Source organism: Crotalus tigris, unplaced genomic scaffold, assembly GCF_016545835.1.
Source record: "Crotalus tigris isolate CLP2741 ecotype Arizona unplaced genomic scaffold, ASM1654583v1 scf7180000017668.6805642782:7212621, whole genome shotgun sequence".
In the NCBI taxonomy this organism is placed as follows: domain Eukaryota; kingdom Metazoa; phylum Chordata; class Lepidosauria; order Squamata; family Viperidae; genus Crotalus; species Crotalus tigris.
In genome coordinates this window covers 4,930,851-4,950,031 of record NW_024096554.1, presented here as the reverse complement: position 1 = coordinate 4,950,031, position 19,181 = coordinate 4,930,851, and the positions used below count along the sequence as shown (strand labels likewise).

Sequence of the window (19,181 nt, the reverse complement as noted above, 5' to 3'; positions counted from 1 at the left end):
GAGTAAACTGATTTAAACATATTTAAAAAATTTTCCCCAAAGTCCATATACAATAATTGGTTAAACATAAAATCCCATTTTACATTGTCGAATGCTTTTTGGGCATCAAGAAAAATTAAACACATTTGCTTTTCATTATGTACTTCATAATATTCCAATATGTCCAAAACAGTCCTAATATTGTTTCTTATATATCTTTTAGATAGAAAGCCATTTTGATCAATATGTATAAAATCCACTAAGAACCTTTCCAATCTTTGTGCCATTATTGCCATGAAAATCTTGTAATCCGAATTCAAAAGAGAAATGGGTCTATAGTTCTTAATTTGTGTCAGGTCTGTGTTTTCTTTAGGAATCAACGTGAGGAAGGCTTCTTCCCATGAAGCTGGTATTTTAGCTTGGGTTAAAACCTCATTAAATAAGTCCAACAGCATTGAGCTTAAAGATTCTTGTGCAATTTTATACATTTCTGCAGGTATACCATCTGGCCCAGGTGTTTTATTATTCTTCTGTTTCTTAATTGCAACCGAGAGCTCTAAATGTGTTATCTCTTTATTTCTTCTGGCACCTTGGGTAAATCGACTAATTGTAAATACTGTACTATGTCATAGTTATTTCTCTTTTCATCGTCCTTATATAAATTCTTATAAAACTCATATGCCACTAGCTTTTTTCCTTCGTTCTGGCACACCATATCACCTTTGGCGTTATAAAGGTTAGTAACTCTCTGCTTATTGTTGTGTTTTTTGATTTTATAAGCCAACCATCTTCCTGGTCTATTGGCATTTTCAAAGAAATTTTGTTTAGTACGTTTTATCTGCTATCCTAGATCTTCCTTCATAATAATATCCATCTTATGTTTAATTAAATCAATCTGTTGTTTCAAATCACATCTTTGTGGTTCATTTTGCAGGTTATCCTCAACTTTACGTAGTTCTTCTTCTAGTTGTCTTTGGCATCGTGTTTTGATTTTGTGTTGCCTAGCCATATAAGAAATTACAACGCCTCTCATGTAGGCTTTGGTTGTATCCCATAGATTTTGGCAATTTGTATCCTCCTTCTTGTTTGACTTAAAAAACAGATCCAATTGTTCTTCTAATTTTGATTTGAATTCTTTATGATTTAAGATTGCCCTTTTTAGAGTTCATCTCCTCGTGTTTTTTTGCCCCTTCCATCTAATTCTAATCGGATTGTGATCAGCCCAGGTGTTTGTATCAATTACAATCTCCTCTACTGCCATGAAATCATTTTTGACCATGTAGATTTTTTCCATGAAGATGTGTATCTAACATGGTCTTTCAGGTCTTCTAATAGTGTATCTATTGCACCTAATTTAGTTATAATTAAGTTACTCTGCTGCTGATTGCCCCTCTTTTTTTATTTCTTCCACCTTTCCCAGCATTAGAGCCTTTTCTAGTATTTGCATAATGTATCAAGAATAGGATAATTTGATTCTGGGGATTTGTGTCTTGAGTGGGTTGATTTGTTCAATGATCCATTTATTTGTTTTTTTGGCTGTCCACAATATTCTCAGGAGCCTTTTCCAATACAACGTTCAAAAACATCAACATTCTTCCTGTCCTGCTTCTTCAAAGTCCAACTTTCAACTAAGCTAAGATATTATGGGTTTTCCAGTTCTCAGTTAGGGAAAAAAGAGTTTTTCTAAATGACAGTGGCCACTATACCAACATATCTTAAAACTCATTAACGAAGGCAAATATACGTATCCCAGGATCCAATCTGAGTCGAGAACCGGGACCAGAGATGTAGTCTTCCGAGCTTTCAGACTCATGCTGAAGTCCATCCTCAGGAAATGTCTCTCTCACCAGGATGTGTGGTCACCAGGACGCATCCTGGTGAGAGAGAAGTTCCCTGAGGATGAGCTCCAGCACAAGTCTGAAAGCTCAGAAAACTAAACCTCTGGTTCCGGTGACTGATCCAGATTGGATCCTGTAATATTTTAAAAGTTTTTCAGCTTGGTGTTTGCCCTAAATATACATTTATCATGCAGAAAAAATTGTTTAACTTCTTTCAGGCCACATTAGGAATTCTGAAAAAAGAGAGATTGATGGTCCAAAGGGCATAACTTAGTTGTTTTTTAATGTACCACTCTTCCTTGTTGCTTCTGATTGTTTACCTAATCCTAGGGGGAAAAATAGAACTCTATATTTTAATACAGAGCTGAAAGACTTTGTTCCTGCAATTCTGGAGGGATGGAAACCACCTAATATGTCCTTCATCATTGCTCCTTTTACAGAGACGCACAGATTTATCCTCCCTCTGATCAGCAGATACCCTGGTTATTCAGACTTGACCTATGTCCAGATGCTGCTGATAGAACTCTTTTATTACAAAGTATGTGGTTAGGTTTTGTACAGCAGCATATAACATCTGCTGGAATCTGCTGTGCCAAGTTCCTGCAACACAGATGCATTTTATGTGGTTTTAGATTTTATCATATTTTATGTAATTTTACACGTCACATTTTATATGGATTTTAGATACCATCACATTTTTCTAATTTTAGACATTACTACATTTTATATAACTTTAGATACTTCCTTAAAACCTAAACATAGATTGCTCCTTTTGGACTTTGCTCAAGGATTCTAGTAGGTTGTTTTATAGATGTATTTTAATTTTGTTTTAAAATTTATATATTGTCTCTTAAAATAAATTCACAGACCACTCAAGGGCACATTGTACTTCTTTCAGAGTGTAATGAATTGACTAAACTGAAATAATTGAGAAATAAATGGGAGAAAATGTTTGCAAAGTAGCACCATAGAACAGCTATAGGCAAAGCTTTGATACTAGAAAGCATGTACAGAATTTTGAGAGCATGTAGATTTGACTCCAGAAGATGATAGAGGACAGAAAGACCTGGAGGAACGTTGTCCATGGGGTCGCGATGGGTCGAACACGACTTCGCAACTAACAACAACAGCAAGATTTGCTTGCAGATTGGTTTCCACATAAGGTTGGCAGGCCCAAAATACTGGCATCACTATGAACTGTCAAAGTTGCCTTTTCATGAATGGCATCTAGTTCCCTGGGATGTCATTCCAGATTATTTCAGTCATTTTATTCTGGACAGATAGCATCACTTCCAAACTAAGCACTGAATTGCAGCCATCCACTTTTTATGCATATTAGCAATGTTTAAGGAACTTAGGTCGAATCCACAGCCATTTTGTAAATGAAGATGTTGTCCTAGTTGATATTTTGTTTTGTATCATACCTGTTTCCCATTTAATATTTTTGAACTAAGAAACAGCAACAATAAAAAAAATCAGGATAAGGAGGGGGAAAGGTTAGAAACACTTAAAGTGTTTATGGACTCATTTTCTGAATTTGGGAGACAAGGGAACATTGGTATAGATATTTGTTTATTGAGTTTAATGTATTATCTCAAGATGACACTTCTATAACTGACATTCATATCAAATTTATGAATATGATAAGAGGTTTGTTGGAATACAAACAATTGCAAAATGAGCAAAGGGTAGTATTCTAGAAATAAAGGATATACAATGCTGCAAATACTTAGCATTCATTTCTAGGAAATGTATGTAGAATATTTTAATTGAAATAATTTTTAATATATAATCAAATGTCAAATCAAATATACTGTAGCTCTAAAATTATATAATTCATGCATAGCTATCTGCTATCAAGCACCCTTCCATCTTGAATTTATAAATATCTTCAATTTTTATACTTGAAAAGCAGCAAAGCTTCCAACAAAATATATACATGTGTATCATTTCCCTTTTAAATCTAAAGTGTATCATTGATTAAACAATACTTGGACTTTGAACATTTTATTTAAGATTTTACAAAGTGCTTTAAATGCAATTTTAATATGACTTCATGAGATAATCCAACAAAAAGAAAAGTGCATTCACTAGACACAGTAAAATTACAGATATTAGTATCCAATTTTATCCAAATTGTAGATAAAGAGAAATATTAGTATCCAATTTTACCCAAATAATTACCTAATATATCCAGATTAGTAATCCGGTCATAAAATGGTTACCTTCTGATAGCATGTCCTTATCTGTTTTTAAAATTTTATTAAATTTCAAAAAAGTATAACATACAACAAAGCAAAGAAAAAAGAATTAAAAAGAAAGAGGGAGGGATAGAGAAAAAACAAAATTGGGGTGTGTTTTTTATAATATGTTATATTATCTAACAGACAGTACTTCTATTATCATGAACAAGTCAAATCATTAAAACCCAAGGTTTAATGGGATATCCTTATCAATAGGTAGTAGAATTTGACAATTTGATAGGTAGCTTTCATATTTTGTCTCATATAAAGTAAAATGTACACTGTAAAATATCTTGGGCAGTTTTTTAAAAGTTACTGAAGTAATATTTCTTTTGGTTAGAATAAAATATGCAGCATAGAAAATGCTCCTAAAGCTCCTAATTCAGTTTTGCTTGAGTCAAATGGGCACAATCCCCATATAAAGGATTTTTTCTGAATATATATTCCAAGATTGTTGAGGGGAAAGAGTTAAGAGCTTGCAAGAAGGCCTGTTCATGGTTGGCTTAACTCATTTTGAAACTCAGTAGTGTCAATCCATTGCTTAATTATTTCTTTGGCCTTATCCAGCTCAAATATTAGGGAAAACAGGTGACAAAAGAACATAGTTTACTTGTAATGTTCACCCACCATATAGGTATACAATTGTCCCTTGTGCCTACTGTAAACAGCTCAGTGGAATCCTCTCTAGCAAACAATGTTACCTTGTTGGACCCAGGAATCATGCCTGCTCTGTGGCAACACCATTCCTGTAGAACACCATCCTCCCCGAGACCTTGAGGCTGTGAGGATGGCCACCTATTTATTAGCTCCATGCCTCTCCTGGTTGGTTAAAGCATCTTGGGAGACAGGTAATTGTTCGCTTCCAAGTGGTTGTGAATTCAGCCTTGAGTGAAGGGGTCGTTCCACTGTCTCTTTAAGAGACCCTTTGGTAAGAAGGTTCAAGAGAATGGGATTGGGCTGCAGCTTCAGAGGACCCTGGAGTAAATGATTTATGTGCACTATAATAAATTATACTGTAATCTGCAGCTGACAATTTATCATCTGAGTAGGATGAGAATTAGCCAGAGTGGTCACTCAGAATAACTTCATTCAGAATAAATAAATCTAGTCTGAATGACATTTGCACAATCCATATGGTAGATTATTCCTATTGTCTAGGGAGGACTTTGAAGACAGAGTAGGCCCTTTGCCAGCTCTGGGACCAATTTTGAAAATGCATAAATGATCTCATTTGAAAGGCTCATTTTAGTCTTTAAATCGCCTCTGATAATCATGTAAGTTTGCAGGTGCACTTAGTTCTTTTCAGTGTGTAATATTATATATCACTCTAGGTCATCATTATCCAAAAATTATTGCTGTGAAGAGCTGAGGCTAGAAGCAATGGCTTGCCAAATGCCACAATAGCTGGTTTATGGCCAAAGCAAAATTTCAATCAAGACTTCTTGAATTATTATGTAATATCAACTCCAATGATAAGTCATTCTGTAGGCCTAAAAGAAACAAACATTTTGTGTGAAGAGTCATGTATAATTGTCCATTCCTAAATTCAATGATGCAGAAATAACAAGATCTTTGTTGTATTATTACAATACCAGTTTCGCCCTTTTGTACCTGTGTTGTGACATTGCAAAATAGATTTAATCACTTGCCCCATTCCTGTAATGTTAGTAGTAGTCACATCCTGTGGTCACTAGTCACTGGCTGCGTTCTATTTTGCATAGTATGCCATGGGCCCTAATCAAAAATCAGCAGGGCAGAGTTGGACTGGGGGAGGAAATAATAAGGCGAAGAGTACAGGTTAGAAATTACTATGTAATAAATATAAACATATTTATTTTTGATGCTCAAATATCATCCAGAAGAAATGCATAACAATCTTAGCACAGAAATTGACATGTTTCCATTTATTAATGCAGTGGTTCTCAACCTGTGGGTCGGTACCCCATTTGGGGTCGAACGACCATTTCATGGGGGTCGCCAAACAACGCAGTCTGCCATTTTTTTCCCCTTTTCCTTAGCTGTGCTACTCTCTTTTATTCTATTGGCTTTTGAAAGCCAATAGAATAGACTCTCTTGAATAGAGTCTAATTCTATTGGCTTTCAAAAGCCAATAGGAATTGTCCAGGCTGTCTCTGCCCTGCTGAGCCCGCCAAAAGTCCCATTCTGCAAACGGTGCTGCACCAGTTGAGTAGTCCTCGACTTACGACCGGTTGAGTAGTCCTCGACTTATGACCGGTTGGGGGGTCGCGGCATTAAAAAGGTTGAGAACCACTGTATTAATGTATTCAAGTATTATATATAATTGAAGGTGCAATATATATTTGAAATAAAAATCAAACATAGCCACTATCCATCAAATAGGGCATTTGAAAAACTAGAAAATGTCCAACTTAAAAGGTCAGTTCTAAAATATTTCTGAAATTTGGCTTTATATGAAGTTCATCCTAAGTGTTTGATCAGGGCTAGTTTGATGTACTGATTAAGGCAACAGGTAAGAAATTGGGAAACTGAGTTCTATTCCTGTTTAGGTATGAAGTGAGCTGAATTTCTCTCAGCCTTAGGAAATAGATAAGGGCAAACCACTTCTGAAAAAATTGCCAAGTAAACTGCAAGGACTGGCAGTTGCCAGGAGTCAACACTAACTTTAGAGCAGGGGGTCCCAACCAGGGGTGCTCACACCCCTTGGGGTTGGAGACGATATTCCAAGGGGTGCGAAAACTTGGGTTTTCAAAATTATAGTGTATATACATAATTCATTGCTGTTATTTCGAACTTTTGTAAGGGGTGCAAGAATATATAAGAAGCATTCTAAGGATGCGGGGTATAGAAAAGATTGGGAGCCACTGCTTTAGAGGTATTTTATTGTCCCAAACTAAATAAAGAGAGCTAAGCAAAGATAATAAAATAATATCCATATGGTCATTTCATATAAAGAACAATTCCAAAAATCTGACTCAATTGTTTCTTCTTCCTCTTATCTCTAAACCAGACACCTATCTCAAAGTTAATAAAGCATACATAGCAGCAGTGCAGTGCTGCAGAGATTGGGTGTCTCTCTGGAGAGATGTTTGATTGTTTTTTTCTCTCTTTGTGAATCCCTATAAGGAAGTAATGTACAGTACACCATGAGTTCAATTCCTGGCAGAGATTTGAGCCCCATAGAAAGATCCCTAGCTACTTATGACTGATGAGTCCCAAGTAAGGACAAAAGCTGTCATATGCTGCCTCCTGCCATTGTGTTTGAAACGGGGGAAATTCCTGCCCCCTCCCCAAGAAGGAAAGCGGAAGTCCCATAAAATCTCATAAAACAAGGGCATGGTATATGCGTCTTCTGTATGGTCTGAGAGAGTGCAAAAAGGCAGGTAGATTGTACATGTAATTCTAAAGATGAACTCTATGAAAAGAAGCTTTCTGAAACTATACATTCAAGAAGATTGGAGATCTGGATAGTACAAATGACACTAGAAATTAAGTCATAATATGACCTAGACTAGAGCCTCGTGTGTGTGTGTGTGTGTGTGTGTGTGTGTGTGTGTGTGTGTGTGTGTGAGAGAGAGAGAGAGAGAGAGAGAGAGAGAGAGAGGGAGGGAGGGAGGGAGGGAGGGAGGGAGGGAGGGAGGGATGGGGGTATTTGAAACAAAGTGTTTTGAGGGAAAATGTATCATCATAGTGTTATTTGGGATGATAAAGCTAAGTCTCTCATCTAGTTAGCCTTCTGGAAGACACCGGAATGGCTTTGGGCCATTCTTTCTCTCACCATGACCTACATCCTAGAAGAGCTATCCATTCTACCTTGAGCTGCTGAATAAAAGGCTAAATATTAAATAAACATACATAAATAATCAGTCCCTCCTGGACGCATTGGAGGTGTTTCTTTGGGATCAGTGTCTGAAGAATTTAAAGGAAGTATGATATTTCAGATAGGTGGCCAAGCATCATTGGAGACATGCTTTATCTGTTCATATCTGAACGAGACCTGCAAAAACAAGCAGTATGCATATTACTAGCCTCCGTGTGCAATCACATTCTAAGCTGAAAGAGTTAAACTTGCATCAACCAAAGTGACTCACTAAGCTGATTAAAGTAATTATAAAGATTATGATCAAGACAAATGGGAAATGTCTGAGTATACTGGTAAGCTTGGTAGGGGAGAAAATGGGTCACATGATAAGATGGCAAACCACTATAGGGCAAATGTTTAAAGAAGCAGCAATATGTTTTAGGAACAATGAAAAGCTGAGGTAATATTCATAGGGGAAGAATTAATTTCCTGAAGAAAAAAGAATAATATAATAATAAATTTATAATTATAAAAAGACATAGTAAATGAATATATTGTACTATTCTGTTTATATTTTGCTGGTTAGACAAGCCATACATTACAAAATGTAGAAATAGGCAATATTCAGAAGTTCTCTTTTACATTTTATCTGTGGGAAAACCATTTGTTTTTTAGTTTTATCCACTATTTTATATTTGTTCTTAAAAGATCACAGCATATTGTGTTTGGTTGTCTCTTTGGCTGTTGTGGGCATATATAGATAGTATTATCTGCAAAATACCTGCCAAAGAATATTTCTATGCATAATGGAGCCTGCAATAATGGTCGTAGGTCATGACTGCCATTAAGTGGCTTACCATGTGATCCCATTGATCCTGAGGCCTTAACAATGCCACAGTTGTTAAGGTAAGCCATTGTTTGCTATGTGACAATTTTTGCAGGAAACTGGAAGTAAATGTCCGGTTTCCAGTAAATTTGTTGTAAATTGCAATCACATCACTGCGGGCCCTACAAACAGCCATAAATATAAAGGCACATGACTTCAAGAGAAGCCCAAACATTGGAACTTTGAAACTGGCTCATAAGTCCCATTTTTAGAGCCCTGGTGACTACAAATAATTGCTAAATTTATGTATGTATGTATGTATGTATGTATGTATGTATGTATGTATGTATTTATGTATATTCTTAAGAATGCTAAAAACGAAAAGGTGATTCCTGGGTAGACTTATGTTTAACTAGCAAAAATGCAAGAACACTGGGAAATATAAAACTATAAAAAGTTTTAATAAGTTAAAATACCAAGCTTTCGCCGGCAACTGCCAGCATCATCAGGGTAGCTTCCAGTCGATGGGAGAGGCTATGGATATGGCGTTCTTTGTGCCCAGCTCCTGGACCTCGTTACAGGTCCCAGCCAATCCACTTGCACTCTGATCGTAGTTTCCGTGTTGCTGATTGTTATTTTCTTGCTTTCCTTGTTTGTATCTATGTCCCCACCCCCCTCCTCATGTGGCATGGATTGGGGGAGCCTGTACATTTTCGCTGTTTGTTTTCCTCATCCTCCTTCCTTATACTCCCCCTCCTCGTTCTCCTCCCATCTTCCCTCTTTCCATAGTCCTTTTTCACAGTTGCCACCTCATTGCTTTCTCCTGCGTCACAAGATTTCATTACAGTTATCTTATCGTAACCCCCGTTCTCCAATGTTGCCCCACTAACTTTCATTTTCTTATCAATGGGAACGTTTCCAACGGCATTGCTAGGGCTCGTAATATCTTTAGGTTGACTGCCATTCTCCCCTCCACATAGAGTCCTTGGTATGGTGGTCGTCCCCTCTATCGTCTTCAGGGGGAGGAAAGGGGGTGGGTTTTCCAATTCTCGGTTTCTCACTCCTTGCATGTTTCCAGGGTGGGTCACCCCTCTTAGGTGTTTCCTGGAGTGTGCAGAGGCTATAGCGTTGTGAATGATCGCCTCATCGCCCTCCCATGGCTTACTCACATTACCAAAGTGAAACCACGTTGTTGAAATAATATCGTGGGTGGGATTAATCGCGGAATCGCTGATGGGGGTGGGGGCGATGTTACAGCCCTTCCATTCACGACCACTCCACATCTGGGTGTTGGTACGGGACCGCGTCATTACCCAATTGCTCATACGGCACGGAGAGACCTCAGACCCATCAGCAGTAGGCTCACAGCTGTTGATACGTTTTTCCACTCGTTGGGGGTCAGCACATGCCTCCACACTCAGAGGGTTGCTCAGTTGCAGGCTATTCCCTATCTGGGCACTTTCGGGGCTCTTTTTCTCCACCAGCTCTCCTCCCAGAAGGCACGTTGTGGTATTAAATCATTTCTTTCTAGGGGACTGATTACTCCTGGCCCATGCTCTTAACATTATGTGTACAGGACATAAGTCTATATGCCAGTTGATGGACTATCGTTAGAGAGCCAAGCTTCCTTAAGGAGCCGGCCCCCCTTCGTGTTGTCATTAGCCATCACCTGGACGTTGTCGAAGTTGAACCTATGTCCTGACTCCAGCATATGTGCCCCGATCTGGGAGTATTGTTCGCCTCTCCTTGCAGCCAGCTTGTGCTCATGGATCCTGGTTCTAACCCGTTTGGACGTCTCTCCCATGTAATTCGTGGGGCAATCTTTACAATTAATCTTATAAATGATGCCTGAGCTCTCTCTGATGGGAAGTGGATCCTTTGGTCTCATCACCTTAGATTGTAACATCTGGTCCTTAAGGTGTGCAGACACAATGGATATCCTATGCAATTCATCAGGCACCATAGCCTACCACTTAGACCCCCTGTTAGGTCTCAAATGGAGGAGTCATCACCACAGATTGCCCGGGTTACTCTCCCTTATATTAGTAATGTCTCAGAAGCCACAGCTAGGTTATTGGCATCCTACAACTTGAGGGTGGCACATAACCCGAACCAGACGTTACGATCTAAGGTGATGAGACCAAAGGATCCACTTCCCATCACAGAGAAGTCAGGCATCATTTATAAGATTAATTGTAACAATTGCCCCACAAATTAGTGGGAGAGACGTCCAAATGGGTTAGAACCAGGATCCACGAGCACAAGCTGGCTGTAAGGAGAGGCGAACAATACTCGCAGATCGGGGCACATATGCTGGAGTCAGGACATAGGTTCGACTTCGACAACGTCCAGATGATGGCTAATGACAACACGAAGGGGGGCCGGATCCTTAAGGAAGCTTGGCTCTCTAACGATGAGTCCATCAACCGGCATATAGACTTATGTCCTGCGCACATAACGTTAAGAGCAGGAGTAATCAGTCCCCCAGAAAGCAATGATTTAATACCACAACATGCCTTCTGGGAGGAGGGTTGGTGGAGAAAAAGATCCCCGAAAGTGCCCAGATAGGGAACAGTCTGCAACTGAGCAACCCTCCGAGTGTGGAGGCATGTGCTGACCCCTAACGAGTGGAAAAACGTATCAACAGCTGTGAGCCTACTGCCGATGGGTCTGAGGTCTCTCCGTGCCATATGAGCAATTGGGTAATGACGCGGTTCCGTACCAACACCCGGATGCGGAGTGGTCGTGAATGGAAGGGCTGTAACATCGCCCCCACCCCCATCAGCGATTCCGCGATTAATCCCACCCACGATATATTTCAACAGCGTGCTTTCGCTTTGGTAATGTGAGTGAGCCATGGGAGGGTGATGAGGTAATCATTCACACGCTTAGCCTCCGCACGCTCCAGGAAACACCTAAGAGGGGTGACCCACCCTGGAAACATGCAAGGAGTGAGAACCGAGAATTGGAAAACCCACCCCCTTTCCTCCCCCTGAAGACGATAGAGGGGACGACCACCATACCAAGGACTCTATGTGGAGGGGAGAGCGGCAGTCAACCTAAAGATGTTACGAGCCCTAGCAATGCCATTGGAAACGCTCCCATTGATAAGAAAATGAAAGTTAGTGGGGCAACATTGGAGAACGGGGGTTACGATAAGATAACTGTAATGAAATCTTGTGACACAGGAGAAAGCAATGAGGTGGCAACTGTGAAAAAGGACTATGGAAAGAGGGAAGATGGGAGGAGAACGAGGAGGGGGAGTATCAGGAAGGAGGATGAGGAAAACAAACAGCGAAAACGTACAGGCTCCCCCAATCCATGCCACATGAGGAGGGGGGTGGGGACATAGATACAAACAAGGAAAGCAAGAAAATAACAATCAGCAACACGGAAACTACGATCAGAGTGCAAGTGGATTGGCTGGGACCTGTAACGAGGTCCAGGAGCCGGGCGCAAAGAACGCCATATCCATAAACAGCCTCTCTCATCGACTGGAAGCTACCCTGACGATGGTGGCAGTTGCCGGCGAAAGCTTGGTATTTTAACTTATTAAAACTTTTTATAGTTTTATATTTCCTGGTGTTCTTGCATTTTTGCTAGTTAACATATACAAACAACTTTGGGCCATCTTTACTTTGATCTTTTTATATAGAATAACAGCTTCTTGCCATCATGCATCTCTTTACTCATACATGAACAAATGCTTGCCTTTATATTTATTTTATTAATGTTTTGCATATATCTTTCTCGAACATTTTAGCATTGCTACTGTCTTTCTACTGTTGATATTCTGGCTAGCCTGCTGTCAGATCATTAATCTGCTTGAGAATATATTGGCCATTAAAAATACCATCTTCTACAACTATGTTGTCTTTCCACAATGCTACCACTCTCATCATTAAATCATTCTTAATCTGTATTTTCCCCTCTCCCCACTAATCCACCATTGTTTGTTCCTCATTGCCTTGCCTGCAGGGTTTTTGTTCCTATCCAAAAGCTGGAGCTGAGCCCCAGGCATGAACAGGCCAAGCAGCTGCTACAAAGAGCACGTATGAAGGCCAGGACAAACCCACTCCGAGCTAGCCATAACATCCTACTTACTGCCCCCCCAGAAAAGAGGTAAGTGTGGTCATTTTCATTTGGTAGCCTTGAAGTTCTGGACTGGATTGACATGAAAAGGAAGAAGCTAGTCAAGCCTGTGTGAGTTATTTTTCCAGTATATGCCATTTGGTTCTAGTTGCTTTCCAGCCTCTTTGTTCTTGACATCTGTAACCATTTCAAGTTTTCATCTTACAAATGAAATGCTGTACAAGAATAAAAAAGATAGATTAAAGAAATGTATGTGTGTTGATTCAGAGCTCAAAAATTATGTACCTGAAAGAAACAGTGAAAGTAAACATATAACATTTGATTCAAATTTTGCTACAGAATAGAGTGAGATTCAAATGAAATTATTTGTCATGTGGCTTGATGTCCTTTGCAATATTATTTAATGATGAGGATGCATAAGACTTAAATGTTTTCTGACATCACAGAAGTTTTATAAAATTCAGTTTTTCAAAAATAGTGGACAGTTTAAACTTTATAAAAATTGCTATTTGTATTGTGAACCACATGCTTTAGTGCTTCAATTTTCTTTCTGCACAAACCTTCTCATGCACGAAGTGCATCAACATTTATTTTAAACCCAAATAAAACAAATATTTATTTGCTAATAGTTATATCTCATTCAGTTCCAGAGACTCTGGGCAGCTATCATCCAAGTAAACTCATTAAAATAATCATGGTGACATAATTACTGCAATAATATAAAGATAAGAAATCGGCAAAAACAAATATTAGAGATAATCCTTGTCGCATATTTTAACAACTCCAAATACTAATACTTAAAAGCATCTACAGAAGGGGGAGGCCATATGGATTTCAGGTGATGGTATATTTTACAACAGACATGTCAAACCCGCGACGTCATGTGACATCGCACAATGTATCGGGACGGTTTTGCCATTGCCGGCAATGGGGTGGGTGCGGCTCCCAGATGACGCGTCTGGCCTGTGGGGCGGCAGTTTGACACCCCTGTTCTACAATGACAAAGCAGCTAGTGAAAAAACTGGTTTCCATGTTTTTTTCCCTTTTCCCCTTCTTTAAAAAATGACAGAACACTTCAATTCCTGGAAAAAATATTTTGGAGCCCAGCTAATTGTGAAAAACAAATTAATATATAGCTGTAAAATACACTTCTTTAAATGCATTCACAAGCTTTCATCACTGTAACATATATTCTACCAGAGTCTGATATTTGTTTAGTTTTGCCTATAAAAGTAAATAGATCTGAATTTGGTTTGCAGCTGAATGTGAGCCCTACCTGAGACTATTTTTTGTCCTCAGATATTACCTGATTATGTCTTATATTATTTCCAAGCAATTTAAACTGTTTGTTTTATTACTTTCCACAGCATATCCCTGCCATTTTCCAGTCCTATGTTATTCTTCATTTAGAAGTATACATTCATCTTGCTGATTTGTTACACAGTATCAAGACCAGTTTTAGATTGCGAACAATGCTCCTGACCCAATCAGTTATTTGAGTCAGCAGTTTCCCACGTTATTAGGACTGTAACAAAATGCTAGATCTCTTGTTGATCTGATGACTAGATGTATATTTTTTGTTTTATTTTTGCTCACTGGCAAAATAAGTTTAGGTAGTGAAAACCTGAGCAATGTTGGAAAGCTTGGTTCTTCATTAGGCTGCAATGGGTGGCCATTAAGACAAACAGTGCCTTCTGCTAAAGGTTTATAGATAGATGAAAAGAGTAGCAAAGTGGATAATTTCACCAAGTAATAAAAAATAATCCTTTTTTGTTCATCAGGGATACCTGTAGGTCCTCTGTTGCAGATGCAAAAAATTTTGTTTTGAAGGATGAAAATTTACACACTAGTGGGAACCAGAGTGATTCATCTAGTGGTGAGTCCAGCTATGGGCAGCAGAGGAAGCAAGGGCTATTGTCTCGAGTGCGTTTTGAGGATGAATCTGCAAGGGACGCTGAAGTTCGCTATTTGGAACGTCTGCAGCAACGTCAGAAACGGCCCTTAGATTCAGTTCTGTTATCTCTTGGCCAGGGCCCACTGCTCTCCAAACCAGATCTTGCTGGCTATATAAATGGTGACCTCCAGCGTAAAGAGAGTAGCATCAAGAAATCTAGCTGGGAACATCAAAGCATGGGACAGGGAGCAAAAATGCGTACTCACCAGAGCAATGGAGGATGTTTTGAAAAAGTCAATAAAGAAAGGAAGTGTAGTGCCTGTGGGTCTTATATCAACAATTCAGCAGACACTAGAATCAACCAAAATGGGAATGGCAAATATGAAATTGCCAATGTCCTTCCTGGAGGCAGTGATACTGTTCATACTAACGGAAACAAAGAGCTTGGTGCTTCCCAGGAGAACTCACGGACAAAGCCTCTAGGTCCCAAAAGGACTCCATTGTGGATCCTTCCTTCTCGGCAGCGTGTTTTTGCAGAATCCATCAGGGAGACGTATATTGGTGAAATTACTAGTGCTGAAGATGTGGACTCAGCTTTAGGTAGCACCACTGACACATCAGACAGCTACAGGACAGACAGTGAAGAAGCTGGCATCAGCAGTCAGCAATTTGTAATCAAAAATTGTCATGGTGTCCCTAGGCCATCGTGTTCTTCAGAGAAGAAAGCCAACAGTGTTAACAGGGACAGGGAATGGGGAAATGGCAGCTGCAAAAATAATAAAGAAATTATTTGGGATAACGTTCCTAATGTAAGCAGATTGGAAATTGGGTCAGGTGCTGACGAAGCACAAATTTGTAGCTTGCAGGGAGGCTCTGAGGTAAAAGATCAGGAGACTCAAACAGCCATTTCAAGAAGCAACCAGCTAATGAATCTGTGTCAAATGGAGAAAGAAGACAAAGACAAAGCACAAACAAAGGTACATGGTGCCCAGTTGAGAGAATCTGTATCTTCCATCTATTCTCAGCAGTTGCTTTTTCAAGGTGGTATAAAAATTCCTATGAACAGACCAGTCATTAATTTATGCCAAACCAAGCAACATACAAAACAGATGGCCACTACCAACAATTTAACAAATCTAATACCAACACCCCCTGCTACTGGAAAAGTCCACTCCTCCCCAATGTCTTACAGGAGAGCTGTTTTAACAGGCAGCCACAAATCGATCAAACAGGACCCTGGACATATAAATAACGAACTGTCAGTTTCAGCTGCCTCTCCTGGTTTCCAGGATGTGGGTGTATCTGGGCTAGAGGAGCATAATGGCCAGCAGAATCCAGGGATATTCTCCGAACATTTGGCTTTGTCCTCCAATAATCACAATAACATATCTACCAAGTCAGAGCCCAAAACCATAATAACTGGCAGAGATGAGCAACTTCAGGAGAGTGAGAAGATGGGAAAAAATCAAGGTAAGAGATCATGTTGACTTGGCTGTAAAAAAGGGAATCTCTCCAACAAGGACATTAAAAATGTGTGCTCAAATTATTGTTTTATTGAAAGATACCTATTTGGTCTGAAAGTGAGTATTTGGGATATTTCCACAAATTTGAATAGGACGAAATAGCGAGAGTATATAAGAGGTAAGCAACAGTGAGAAAACGAAGTTAGTAAAACATATTTAGAGTAGTTGGAAGAATATTTAAAAGAATGTAAAGCCCATATCTCATTAGCATCTACTTTCCAAAGTAGATAAACAAAATCTTAAGAATGCCCCAAAGCAAGACATAAGGGCCATAACTTTCTTTTTCTGTTGATTTCCAAGATGCTGTGGCATGCAGCTGGATTCTGAAGATATTAACAATAGGTAGCCATCGATAGTCTTCTCCATTAATTTGTGTAATTTGCTGCTAATTCTTGTTGTAACGTACCCTGTTTTGTAATTATGCACTACATAGACTATGCAAGTACATTAAACAATGCAGTTTTATTGAGTATTTTGATGGTTTCCCAATTTTATTATTACAATCAAAATGATTAGAAAGGTAATTATTCATCATTCATCAAAGAATAAGAGCTAAAATACATATTGCACATCTGTCAGACTATGGAAGATAATTAAATTTTCAGAGTTCAATATCCAAAGAGGTAGTTAGCAGCATCAGTTCGATGTAGCAAAAAGAAAGAATATGATAGGTCCTTAAAGATTAACTGGTTATTAATCTAATAAAATGATTATCTTTTTATGGATTATAAATGCAAATAGTAGTAATGGTATTTTTATTTAGTAGGCACTTAAGCATAGTATAAAGAAGGAAATAATTTGTAATACTTTATAAACCAATGTAAACAATAAAACAATATTATAATCAATTTAAAATATCAAATCCCAACACTATCATACTTTAATTAACATCATCTACTGATATTGAAAAGTTCTTTCAATTGTGTAAAGGTCCTGAAAAAAGAAGCATTTTAAAGTATTTTTTAGATCCTAAGTGTAGTTCAAGGGGGAATAACTTCCAAATGGGAGGAGCTAGATGGGAAAAAGCTCAGAAACATGAGATGGCTGTTCTAAGGCAGAAAAGAACTGGACAGCGCTGATTCTATGTGTGAACTGAATACACAGAACCATGATTTCATATTAGGTTAATCAAGAATTGGATGTTCTTGTCAACACAAGCAATTTAAACTGATAATGTTCCTGGTAAATAACTGATGAAAAAAAAATAGGGGTGATTTAAAAGAGGTCCATAAACTACACAGACCGTTCTAGACCCAACCAGAGGGATGGAGCAATTTTACGAATAGCTATCAAAAAGCTACTTCAGTATTCTTAGCCTTTTCAGTAGTAAGAAATAAATGAATTCAGAAGTTGTACATAAAAAAAAAACCTTGTAGTTTTATCAACTTTAAGTAAGTTTCTCATTCCCAATTATTTTCCCACAGAAGATGCCTACAATTGACAATTCTCAATTTTTTAAAAAAAAGAGGAAAAGGAAAAGAATGTTAATAGGGAAGAAAAACAATAGTTTGTTTGTAAATCTCATTTAAGGCTGGAGGAACATGTTCAGAAAATCTTTATATAAAGGGGTACCTAGAAAGGAACCACGATGAACACTGTCAAATGAAGGAATGGTTGACAGCAAAGATTCTCCTACTTAAATGAAAATGTATGATGGAAAATGTAAGACATGAATCATTGAGAAACTGCAAATCATTGATAAGCTAAGTCAGTCCCAATCCAGTGGAAAGATCTGCACAATGCTTTGATTGAAATCGGTTAGTACAATTATTTGCTGCAGGGATAATCTTAGGCAAAAATAAAAGTGAAGATGCTGGCCAAAAATAAATAAATAAATAAATAAATATTCTCTTCTCTTCATCTTCTCTTATCTTTCCTCAAAATTAAAAATACAAATATTCAAATACAGGTAGTTCTCAACTTATGACTATTCGTTCAGTGACCATTAAAAATTATGACAGCATTGAACAAAGACTCTTCTTTGTTCAATGCTGTCATAATTTTTAATGGTCACTGAACGAATAGTCATAAGTTGAGAACTACCTGTATTTGAATATTTGTATTTTTAATTTTGAGGAAAGATAAGAGAAGATGAAGAGAAGAGAATATTTATTTATGACCCCTGCCCGACGTTACAGCCATTGCAATTCTCCTGCAGCCATGTGATCAACATTTGGGTGCTTGGCAGCACGCTGGCTCTTACAACTGGATGGGTGCTTCAACTCTTCCCTACCGATCTCTACCCCACTTCTCAGCTGCCCACCTGGCCCACTAGCACATGGAAAGTTGCTGATGCCCTGGAGGTCTTAGCCTGCCTACCTCTCTCTATCCCACCACATTTGGAAGGCCCTGGCCTTCTCCAAGCCTTTCTACCCTTCAGAAACAATGCCTTCCCTAGCTTTCCAGCCAGAAAATGTTTCTGAAGGGTAGAAAGCATAGCACACAGAGGAGAGGGGGACTCCTGGAGCGGGGCAGAGAAAGGAAGCCTGGATTCTGAAGGTCTGAGCTTCCTTTCTCCAGACCAGTATAGCGGTTCCTTTCTGCACACAGAGGGAAGGGGAAGGGCCTGTGGTGGGTTGGAGAAACAATGTTTGGCTCACAAAGATCTAACTTTCTAGGTTCCCTTCTGTGCTTAGAGGGGAGGGAAACTTCAGCACTGGACTGGAGAAACAAAACTTAGATCACAAAGATCTGAGCTCCTTTTCTACAGCCCAGTGCAGGAATTCTCTTCTGTGCATGGAGGGGACTTGCTCCACCCACTTAATGACTGCAACTGAAAGAGCCAGGATTGTGATTGTTGAGTGAAGCTCTCATCTGGGCATCTCACTTAACAACCACAATGATTAGAACCAAAATTCCAGGTCATAAATTAAGATTACCTGTATTTGCTTCCCTCATCTACATTCAATTAACATGTTTTAGTTCAATCCATGTTTAATTTATCAGTGTTACGATTGTTTGCTGCTCAGTGTCACCAGTTTGAGACGGGTGACTGTAGAAACTGA

At 38.8% G+C, this 19,181-nt stretch overlaps 1 protein-coding gene across 7 annotated transcripts in view; it reads left to right on the top strand.

The window, feature by feature from the left end:
* KIAA1614 (KIAA1614 ortholog) overlaps positions 1 to 19,181 on the top strand; it is a 51,221-nt gene that overhangs the window by 8,737 nt on the left and 23,303 nt on the right. For all 7 annotated transcript variants that reach the window (XM_039337133.1, XM_039337135.1, XM_039337130.1 and 4 more), the window contains exons 4-5: positions 12,646 to 12,789; positions 14,541 to 16,123. In XM_039337133.1, the coding sequence (XP_039193067.1) occupies positions 12,646 to 12,789; positions 14,541 to 16,123 (1,727 nt within the window). The remainder of the gene's footprint in view (positions 1 to 12,645; positions 12,790 to 14,540; positions 16,124 to 19,181) is intronic.